This window comes from Gracilinanus agilis, chromosome 2, assembly GCF_016433145.1.
Source record: "Gracilinanus agilis isolate LMUSP501 chromosome 2, AgileGrace, whole genome shotgun sequence".
Classification (NCBI taxonomy): Eukaryota; Metazoa; Chordata; class Mammalia; order Didelphimorphia; family Didelphidae; genus Gracilinanus; species Gracilinanus agilis.
This window is the reverse complement of record NC_058131.1, coordinates 32,688,380-32,700,263: the sequence shown is the minus strand read 5'-3', so window position 1 is coordinate 32,700,263 and position 11,884 is coordinate 32,688,380. Positions and strand designations below refer to the sequence as shown.

General features: G+C 43.1%; 1 protein-coding gene across 1 annotated transcript in view; it reads left to right on the top strand.

Moving 5' to 3' along the window:
• Positions 1–1,409: 1,409 nt before the first annotated feature.
• Positions 1,410–11,884, top strand: part of LOC123233141 (zinc finger protein 850-like) — a 35,663-nt gene continuing 25,188 nt past the window's right edge. Inside the window, exon 1 of the mRNA XM_044659309.1 lies at positions 1,410–1,803. Within this exon, the coding sequence (XP_044515244.1) occupies positions 1,410–1,803 (394 nt within the window). The remainder of the gene's footprint in view (positions 1,804–11,884) is intronic.

The window sequence follows — 11,884 nt, the reverse complement described above, 5'->3', positions numbered from 1 at the left end:
TGTTCTAGCAAAGGGTTGGAGTTGAGGGTTGAGTCTAGCTACAGGAAGATTGGTCAGGTCACTCTTCTGTAAGGGGGAAAAAGGGGTTTATTGGTTTCAATATATTAAAAGATAGTCACCAGAGGATTGAACTATTTTCAATCCTCAATTAAGAATAATCTCAAGTCAAAATTGACTTTTATGGAAGTTTATTTACAATTAAGAAGAGAGAGAGGAAATAAGGAAATAAGAATCTAACTCAGTAGGTAATATATTACGATCCTCTAATTAATCCAGGTAGATCTTAACCCTCAGCTGAGAGTTAGAGGGACAGAGGCCCAGAGGTGAATGGAGCAAACTTTATTTACAGAGTCAACTAAAAGAAATTTCTTAAGAGAAGTTCAGGAAGATTCAGTTAGTCTTTAAACTCACCACATGAAATTCAAAGAAGATATTTAAAGCAGTCTCACCAGGGTCTCAGTGTTCCAACACTCCTCCATGAAACAGAAGAGGTCTGTCACCAGACACCCTCTTCACCCAAAGACCTCTCAGAACTCACTCAACTCCCTCTTTTTAAAGGGGTCACTTATGTGTCACTTCCTGTGCCTTCTCCTAGCCTGCGTGTCCAATCATAATAGATGCTTTCTCATAGAACGCCTAGGGGGCAGTCAGTGATTCCGATTCGTCACTCACTCTACCACAAGTGGGTTACGGACCTCCCAGAATTAGAGGTGTTCTCATCTTTGGTGATTAAATCTAAAGATGGGCAGTGTAGACTTAATCTAATTATCACACTTCCATTCTGAACTCATGACTTGAATTGTGACTTCAATGTGAATCTTGAGTGAATGTGAGGTTTCATTGTTATTGTAAGAGAAGATATTTCTAAAATCACACATCTTGCAGATATGGCCAAACAGTGTATTGAAAGTCTGGTTCTGTTTGTGTAAGTTTGAAAAGTCCTTTTTGCCTTGGGAAACAGAGTAAAAATCAGTTTACTTTATGCCATCAGAGAATGAACTTATATTTCTGTGCGTGTGTGTGTGTCCTCCTTCCTTCTATATTTATATCATTGTTTTCTTTAGAGACAGAATCCAATTTTGAAGTGAAGAAGATATCTACAAAGCTTTTTTGTGCAAGGACGTGACCCTCAAAGATGCATAAATGAAGGTTCCTGTGACTTCATTTTGAGAGAAATCTATGACTCTAATGTCAAGGTAAATAAAAATCCAAAAAGTAACTGTCAATTTGGTGAAAATGCAGAGAAATTCAGACAATATTCAGTCCTATATCAGTATATGAAATTGCCCTCAGGAAATCACTGTTTTCAGGATAGTGAATACAGCAAATGCTTTCCTGAAGAAGTCAGATTTGTTCAGTTGTGCGAGAAACCTCCTGAAATGCCCATGTATCCAACTAACCTAGGGGAAATGGCATTTGGCTGGAGTGTAGGCCTCATTAGAAATCCAAAAAGTAAATGTGTGGAGATGGTTCCTTTCAGTAATAAAGGCAGGAGATCTTTCAGTCAGAACTCTGAGCTTGATTCACATCAAAGAATCCATAATTACGAATGTAAACAATGTGGGAAGATTTTCAAATATAGGGACAGTCTTGCTGTACATCAGAGAATCCACATTGGAGAGAAACCTGATGAATGTAAACAATGTGGAAAGGTGTTTGCACAGAGGGGACAACTTGTTAGATATCAGAGATTCCACACTGAAGAGAAACCTTATGCCTGTAAACAGTATGGAAAGGCTTTCACAATGATGCAGAGTCTTGCTGAACATCAGAGAATCCACACTGGAGAAAAACCATATGAATGTAAATGGTGTAGAAAGACTTTCAGAATGAGGCAGTCTTACCACACTGGAGAGAAGCCTTATGAATGTAAACAATGTGGAAAGGGTTTTGTATTGAGGGGTAATCTTGCCAGACATCAGAAATTCCACACTGGAGAAAAACCTTGTAAATGTGGAAAGGCATTTGCAGGGAGTGGCAGCTTTGGTAGTGTAAAAAGGAATTCATTATTCCTTTTTCTTTCATTTAATGGAGGACCTGGATGTCCTCTTACCATAGAGGTGTGTAGGGTTTAACAAGTCCACAGAGACAGGAAGTAGGAACCTGGGAGCCCCCTGCTGGGCCAACATCAGTTGGTGGGAGCTGTCAGTTGTTCACAGTTAGGGCTGGCAGTTGGGGGTTGGCAGTTGCTGATGGTTAGGGCTGGCAGTTGGGGGCTGGCAGTTGCTGACAGGACTGGCAGTTGGGGGGAACTTGGCTGCTTGGGGTGAGTTGGTTGTTGGGGGTTGCTTGCTGGTGGTGTGGGATGGTGATTAGTTGGTGGTTAGGAGGTGTCCCTCGTTTCTTCTCTGTCAGAAGTGGGAATCCTAGCATCACCTCTCCAGGCCATCAAGAGGACAGATGCATTGATCAATCAAGCAATCCATCGACACTTATTAGGCAACTGCTGTGTCCCAGGCCCTATTCTGAGGTAACTTCCAGGCTAAAGAAGAAGCAGGACAGGGCTAGAAGGGGAAATGGGAGTGAGAAGGAGAAAACTGCAGCCCCCCCCCCAGTTTGGGGGCCAATTCTTTATAACTCCTCCCCCAGGGACCCAGATAAGAGGACTCCATATCCCAGAGTGCCTAGGTCCTGACATCCTGAAGCTCTTGGACCACCCCTATAGAGAACTCCATTTCCCAAACACATGTTTCCTGGCTCCTCCCAAGTATGGCAGCCACGAGGGACGTTGGGATCCTTTTTGGAGAAGTCTCCACCCATGGAGGACGAACATCTGTGTTTCTTGGACCTTTTTCAGGGTGAGAGGAGGAGGAGAGAGGGAGTCAGTGGCCAAGGGCGGCCCCGGCTCCCTGCTGTGAAAGCTGAGACTTTCTGCTCCTTAATTCCCTGAGAATGGGAAGACCTGGGTAGATCCCTTCCGAATTAGTGAGTCCGAGTGAAAGGGAGTGCGCATGTGCAGAAAGAGAGGAAGGGCAGGGATAGTGAACCCCAGTGTCAATGGGTGTGATGGCCGAGTGTGTCTATTTGTCTTTAGTGTGTGTGTCAGGAGGGGGAATTCTGTCGCTACTTCCCCAGGCCGTGGGGAGCCTGGATCCATTGATTGAGCAAATAATCGGTAGACTAGACGCTTATTAGACCCCTGCTGTGTGCCAGACCAGATTCCATTCTAAAGAAGCCGCAGTAGGGCAGGGCTGGAGGGAAGAAGCCTAGGGCCTCCAAGGCGGGGAAATCGCGAGTATAGCCCCCTCCCCCTCAGGGCGCTAAACCCAGGGGCCCAGGCTGGGGGACCCCATTTCCCAGAAGACCTATTTCCTGACTTCAGCCAAGTCCTGGAACTTCCCTTTGGGGAATTTCCAAGGCATGCTGGGAATCTCTTGCAGGGCTCCCCTATGTGGTTCTTGAAGCTTCACTGGGTCAAAGTGGCAGGGGAGGGAGTCAATGCGCAGGCGCACCCAGGCTCCCTGCTCAGGTATCAGATACTCTCCTAACTCTAGTGGACCAGAAGACTCTGGTGGACCACTTCCGGGTTACTAAGCCTGAGAGTGGGGGTGGGGCAGTTGTCCACTTGAACTACTAGAGAGGCGGGGCAAGGTGATGTGGGGGAAGGGGGGGGGGTCTCTGCGTGTACCTGTGAGACAGTATCTCTGTGCCTGTCTCTGTCCATCACTTGAAAAGACTACAGAAAAAGGAGAAATGAGGAAGTGCCGGTGGACAAGGCCCCAAGGCGGGCCTTGGCCCTCCCCACGAGGGGGATCCCCCAGCCCCTGAGCTTGGAGGCCGCTGGGGGAGGGGTGCAGTCATAGGATGGGGCGGGGCTGCTGTCCTCTGGTCTGAGCCCTGCCCCAAAGGGAGCAGCAGCCAGCAACATGACCCTGTGGGGGGGGGGGGGGGATGCTGTTGCCCCCACATCCCTAGGAAGGAGCTCTAATCTTGGGCAGTGAAGAGATGCCAACACTTTCTCCCCGAACCCCGCCTGATGGCCCTGGCCACCTCCAGCACACACCCCCCCCTTACCCAGTAACCCCACCTCCTAGGACTTTCCCTCCATCCACCCTTTCCACCTAGTGCAGTTTGTGAATTGAATGCAGCCAAAGATGGAGGCAGAGAGGGTGGGAAGCCTCTTCCTGCCCAGTCCCAGGTTATTTCCAAGTCTGATGCTCCCTGTTCCCTCATGTTGGGGGGAGGCTTCCCTGAGACCTTGGGAAGGATCCTCTAAGCTCCTCTGAGACGTCACCCTCTCTGATTCCCCATAGATGTACTAAGAAGAAGTCTCCCCACCTTGGGGCTCCCACTCCCTGAAGGACCACAGCCTGGCCCAAGCACAGTCCCTTGGAGCCAGAGGGAATGGCCCCTGGGACCCAGAGGCCCCCATCCCAGGTGAGTGTAGTCAGACTCCAGCCCTGACCAAGCTCCCCACAGCTAGAATCCAGCATGACTAAGTCTTTTCCAGGCCTCCAAGGGCACCTTCACTGTTTTCCCTCAGTGTTACCTCAAGGGTCACCCCTGGCTGCCCCCACATGCACAGTATTTCTGGGGTTTTCCAGGGCCTTGATAGCCCCTGCCTGAATGAGCCAGCCCAGGTTCTAGACAGATAGGCACAAGTGCTGTCATTTATTCATCCCACCTTAGAGTATAACACCCTGCTCTAGCAGGTGATGTCCTTGTGACCCGCGATTCCAGTGATGGCACAGGGACATTCTCTGCTTCTAATTTCCACAACCTGGTGTTTGGACAAGTCAGTGAGGACTTCCAGGGAGGCTTCAGAAGAAGTTTGGGCTATGTTCTCGCCCAAATTCCCTTTTGACAGCCATTCCACACTGGCTATAAAAGTGCCTTAGTGTTAGGTGCTGGGGATAGGATTATGAAAGATGGGATTGTGCTTCCCCTGTTCAAGGAGCAAAAAGCCTGGGAGGAGCTGGCATCAAGATGGGCAGAGAGCAGAGTCAGGGGAGAGGGACCGGGCTAGCCTAGGAGACCTGCCCCAGGGAGGAGAGCAGGACCCCTGGGTGGGAGCTGGGGAGTGAGTGAGGCAGGGGCCTGGCAGGAAGTTGGCATCAAAGGGCATTTCTTGTTGTCAGTCAGGGATGGGGCAGCCGTCTAAGCTGTGTGAACCCCTGACTCTCCCCTGCCTGCTTGGTTCCTGCATTTCATCAATGTTTGTTCCCTTCATGCAGAATATTGTAAGTTACATCATTCTGAGCTGAACATCCAAACTTTAATTGTGGGAAATGAAAGCTGGAGATGGCACCCGCCCCTCCTGTAGCAGATTCCATAGCAATGAAAGGCAGGGTGTTTTATGGGTGTTTTTAATCTGATGAATACAACGAATAGGATACAATACAATGAAACTTCGCAAGAGTTGCCTTAGAAACAGACTGACATGAGCATTTCCTTTCCTTTGGCCTCCTCTTTAAAAAGTTTGCCCTTCACTTGGCTAGAACAGAGGCATTAAGAAATATGTGATGGTGTTTTGTCACCAGAGTTTGAACATTTGATCCCAAGTTCACAGTTTAGGACAAGGTTAAGAGAAAAAAAATGGAATGACTCCTCCAGAGCTGTCAGACTACTTAAGTCAGAGGAACCTCTCTTGGCCACAGTCCTCTGAGAGCCCAGAGTTGGCATAATCTTGACAGGCAAAAACAGCACTTGGACCAGCCGAGGTGGTTTTCTGGGTTCTATCATCAGGCCAGCTATTGACTCGCCATTCCCAGAGAGCCCGGCTCCTTCTGCAGGGCTGTCGGCTTTCCAAGATGTCTACACAGACCTGAAGCTTTTATTCCTCGAACAGAAGTCTTTGGTGCCATGAATTGTTTTAGTATTCTAATGCCCCAATCTCATCCCTTCTAATACTTTGTCCCCTGTTCTACTATTTCTACCTGATGTCTGGTACACAGTTTCATACCTTGGGCTAACTCTTTCTAAAAATTGTCATTGTGGTAACTCATCTTTTAGAGAGTATATATGATAAATTGGTTCATGATCAGTGGTATAAAGGCAAGGAACAATTCCCTGTTGTTCAGCATACCGTGAATCCCTTTAGAGGGGTGTTGATTAGAATTTCTTTACACAGAGGACAGTCTTTATGAAATATGTGCAATCCAGGACAGGCATCTTCTTACCAGGATGCAGAACTCAACTACACAATCAATAATAATGTCTGGTTGCATTATTTTATTATTTTGAAGTCAAATCCACATCCTCTTCTATCAATGTCATGTTTTGATTCATGAGCTGATAGAATGATTGAGCTGCCTTTGGCTGATGCTCAAATATTTTGTAGAGAGCCTTGCCTTTTAATTTTTTTTCAAACTTTTTAAAGCATTGTGTTGTTGTACCCAAATTTTAATACCTAACCCAGGTTCATGGCCAAAGGAAGAATCACACTGACAATGCAATATGCAAGAAGAGGCTCATTCTTTACTAGCAATAATAGCTAGGGTCGGTAGGCAGAGAGGTGTGCCTGAACGACCCCTTGGAATTCTCAGCCAAGAGTTTATATAGAAATGTTTGGGGAAGGGGGTTGGTACACACATAATTATCAAGGTAGTGTCAGGGACAGGTGGTCAGGAAGCATCTGGGGAGGGGGGGGGGGTTTCAGGGTCAGGGGTCTGGAAGCATTTGGCAAATATTGTAAAGCAGGCAAACATAGACAAACATTCCTCAAGAAGGTTAATATTCATCAGATAAGATAGCTTCAGTTTTAGGTTTATGATAGGGGGAGATAAGGAAGACTGTGGTGGGAAACCTTGGGGGCTGGGGGTAGCTTGTCCAGGCCAGAAATAGTTCAGTAGACTGCCAGACTGATTTTTAAATCCAACAATTGAAAGTTGCTTCAGGGTCCAATTTATCAATCAAACATCCCACAGACTCTGGATCCAAGGACATTCTTAATTTAATACAGTTCACTTCACTCATTGCCCCTCAGTTTTCTAATTCTCCTTCTCAGGTATCTACCCACGAATATATAAATTTGTGACTGCCCAACGTGGGGCACCATTTCTTGTGACCACTGGCAGTCCCAAATTAATATATTTGTGGGGGGATACCTGAGAAGGAGAATTAGAAACTGAGGGACAATGAGTGAAGGGGGTAAAGAAAGAGAGAGAACATAACAAAGGAAGAAAGACTGGGAGACTAAGAGTTCAACAGCGTGCGTGCTTCTCTTATGGTGGAGAAAAGAGCACGAGCTGCACGTGTCCCCAGACTTTATTGGAGATTCGAGGAATGTGGAATGGGAGGTAGCTAATGAACATGTAGCATGGTTGGGTCAATTAACAACCACATGATAAAAGAGGAGATTAGTCAAACATGTGCCTTGGTAAGGATTGTGGCCTGACGAGGTGGGAGCGAGGACCCTGTGGCAGGTAACAGCCCTGCCCAGGAATTGTCCTGACCTTTATACAACAGATTTAGAGAATGGTCAGAATAAATAGAATACCAATTAAATACAATGATCATGAAATAATATGACCATGAGAGTGTTACATGAGCACATAGGTTACAATATTGATACATCAACAATACTTTCAAGATTAGAATATACCTGGGATGCCACACTATAAAGCCAGACTCTTGTCAAGATGAAGACCAGAGACCCTAAGCCTTAGGAGATAGCCTTTTTTATGCACAGAAATCTGATGACTATTAAAGACAAAATACAGTCAGAATTAAAATAGAATGAATACAAAATCTTTCACATAGGCAGATCTTAATGAATGATGCCAGTACTAAATAAGCTGGAAAGTACAAAAATAATCACTATGGGCAGTAACTTTATGTCTTATTATGGCTGACCTTTCCAAAGCCTCTACCATAAGGGGTCAGGGTTTAATTTTTTTGCTGACAGTTATTATTTAATGTGAGAACTCAGCAGCTGGAAGACTGACATTGCCCCCAAGAGCACTCCTCTACCTCCCTATCGATGGTCTTGCCATATATAGAACAGAGTGTGGTGAGCTTAGTAGAAACTTTGGGGTTATAGGCTTATGGTCAAAATGTCTGTCAGCAAAATTTGGTATCACCCAAAGCTGCATGTTTCTTAGCTAATGCTTATAATTCATATAAAGCAAACTATACTATTTGACTATTGTCTCAAAATTAGTGATAGTAGTGTAAAAATAATCCGAAAGGCTAATCCTATTATAATCATAAAAGCAGGTAGGGAGTTTCACATTCACGCTGTTGGATATGGTTGATGCCTGAGTTTGGGTGCTGGGTTTAGTCAACATCTGGCAGCCTGAACTGGATGAACTTGGGACAAAATTTGTCTTATCAAATCAGAAAATGAATTCCAGGCTGAGGATCTTGGTCTGACATAGTCTAAGAGAACTGCTAGAACCAAGAGTCACTTATTGGAAACTCAATACTCTGCTCAGAGATCCTTAAGTGGATTAGAATGGAATGTGTCACACCTGGGGTGTTCATAGTCTTGCCAGAGGACTTCAGTGCCATCTCTAGTTCTGTGAATCCATAGAAGGGAAGCTTTTTGGTGCTTTAACTGACTTCAGGCAGCAGTTACAATAGCTGGTTAGGCTGGATAGAAGCCTGCCACACTAGTTACAACAGTTCAGAACACAAGGTTGTGGAGAATGATTATCCTGCTGTGGCTAACAATTTGGAGATATCAGTTTACAGTGTAGGATCAGAAGAGTGTGATAAATCCACCCAGTTATCAGTTTTACATAAAGGAATTTCACACTGGAGAGCTTTCTTCCAGGGCACAGATAATGTGGACACTGTTAGGCTCCCTGTAAAAGGGTAGCAGCTGCTCTGAGACACCAGCAGCCACTTAGGCTGATTTGAGGAGGGATGCTGTTGCTGTTGTTGGTCCTGAGTAGGCTGCAGAGGTTCAGGACTCAACACTCTCCTACTTACATCCTTAGATGGAGTGACTCGCATACATCTGGGAGTTCATCCAGGTGTGGAGAGCAAAGATTTCCTCTGAAAATGTCCAAAATTATTAGAGCAGCATCCTTTACCATGGGTGGGATAGTAAAAGTGAAAGCATGAGTTATATCCTCTTGTCAGTGAAGAATTTAATCACCTGAGGCTGGGGTTTCTTTAACTGTATCTTTAACCTGAACAATGTAGAAAGAAGAATATTCACTTTGCAGACTTGACAAAAATCTCATTTCCAACTTGGAAGTTTCAGCAGGACAGTCAAATGAGAGTCATCAGCAAGACAAAAGCAGGAGAAAATTCCAAAAGGACCAAATGAAAGAGCACGAAAATGTAATGTTAAAAAAAATCATCACAAAAAGAAAGATCAGAAAGTTTCATGGCACATATTCCTTTTTCTTAGAGAAATAAAGTGAAAACATCAGGTCAGCTGAGGTGAGTTTGGCCTCAGGTGTCCCTCTGATGCTCTTAAATATCCTGTTTGTCCTCTCAGCTTGTAAAGAGAAGAAATGAATGTACAGACCAAGTAATCCAGAAATCAAGGATCATACATAAGCAATTGACAACATTAGCTAACATCAGGCTTCTTTGCAAGGTAGTAGTCCGGCCTTAATGTCAGCCAATCCATCTTAGATCTCAGATATTCCAAGTAGTTGTTTGAGCTTCAAAAACCATCTTTTCTCAGGCAATCAGGGGTAAATCTCCTCTTTAGTAGATTTGCTTCTATGGTTTCCTGCTGCTTGCAGAGATTCTTTAGATGTTCCCTCTAAAATCTTTGATGAAGCAGATCTCATGGCAGATTAGTACAGCTTTTCAAAAGTTATTAAACTATCAGGAACTTAAAGTGCAATTAAAATTCAGAAATTTTCTCTTTCCATGTCCCATTAGAATCATTTACATTGAACATAACAGGATTTTCTAATCTGTTGCTTTCTCAGTATGTTTCATTTGAGTTCCTTTAGGGGGATGAGATGCAGTTGGGGTTCTAACTGTAAAGATCAAAACATAAGCAGCAATGCTTTTCGGCTTATAAATTTATCTACCATCCCCCCTGGGTTCAGTGATTCCACATTAACTTACAAGAGACTAATTGTACTCCACTTAAAACAAAATTGTGGGTCAGGTGAAGATGCACTTCAGTAATTCCCCATCTTATATAGACAACAGTGTTTATCCATTGAGTTGCCTGTAGTAGAACATACTTGGTTATTGACCACATTCAAATGAAGAAAATATTATACAAACACTAATTCTATTTATGAAGAATGAGATATTTCAGGGACCGTTTGGCATCACATTCCTTCTGAGTAACTCATGACTTTTTCTGGAATGGTGGATCACTGACTTCATGAGACAAGTATAACTGACTTCAAGACTCAAATTAATATTCGTGGCAGTCCCAAAACCTTTAACCTCAAATTGAATATCTTGCGAATCACAGTTTAGAGCAGAACATTTTGCAAGATTCACACCCAAAGAAGAGGTTTCATTCTACAAGTTTTATTTGATTTTCTTTTAGTTAGAACTCATCCCAGCATAAGGATAAATTATTAGAAATCATTGCCCTGAAAATTCCTGCTAGTTTCCTTGTTATCCTTTAATTGAAAATTTCATTGAAAATTTATAAGTGTACCCTTAATACACTCTGTGAAACTCCTTAAGAATTTCTTTCAAATGCTTAATTAATTGTAAGACTTGTCTGCTCCTGCTTGCAACTTGTGTCATTTCAAGACCTGGCAATTTTATAAACTTTAGCCTTCTCAGGCATTACAAAAGCTTTTGTGATTTAAGATTTAATTTTCATCTGTGGGATTTTGATTTTGCATCCTCAAGGGTTTCTTTTTTCATGGTTTTTAAAAATAAGTTCACTCATAATTACTTTCTTCATCAATAATTATCTCTAAGTGTGATGAATGTATGGTTATATTTTAGATTTGTGATCATCTTTCTTGGTTTGTTCAAGATTTTGTTCAAATTTCTGTTTTGATGTAATTAAGGAATAAGTTCTGTTAATTATCTTTGGATGTGTTATACTGTCACTTTCACTATGGCACATTTTCTGTATGTTTTACCATAGTTTCATCATGCTCCTATTTACTCTTCTTTTAATTTAAACACCAATATAATCATGGCAACAGTAGAGAAAAATATATGAGCCTGAGCCAAAAAGAGATTGAAATGATAGTTTCTTCCTATGGTACAATTTATAATGTGAAAGAAACACCTGTCAGAGAAGAGATTAGTTCTATCTTTTGACGGTTTAAGAACGAAATGTAAAAAGGTAGATGAAAGGTAAGATCTTTGAAATTTCCATAACTTCTTCCCTAATAAGGATTTTAACTTTTTGATGTATTATGTAGTATGTTATACCTACCCAGAGAAGTCTCTTGTTTTAGTATTGTGACTGATTTTTTTCTTAAGAAAGGCTTATCCTATGGAATAGCTAGTTTATTTAAGAATAATGTAAAATTTACAGACTTCTTTTGAAGTACTGAGGCAATTTTATCAAATGAATGACTTTAAACTTCCCTGAAAAGCAAAATATTTCTAGAGCTCACAAATGAACACATTTGGATGTGGTCCAGCAGCCCTCCTACTCAAATTTTCTCTCCTGAGAAGGAATAGAAAGCACTTGACCATAGGCAGATTCCATCCAACTTGGTGAAGACACAAGTTCACTAAATTAAACTCTGGTGGAGATGTAAGCCCTCTTCAATGGGTCTCTTTCTACGATCCTACATGTGGCTCAGTAGAAATGATAAAGAAAAGGCCGGTAACCACAATATATTGACAAGTCAAGTCTTAACACAAAATAGCTTTTGAAAAAAATCGCCTCATGAGAGATGAGACCTACATCAGCTCAAAGTGGGACGTTTAATGAGGAGTCAGAAAACAGAGTCTCCATCAAAGAAAAGCTCCAGAGCATCCCCAGACCTTTGTTCTAAGGGATCTCAGAATCCTGAATTCTTTCCTTAATCCCTGAGAT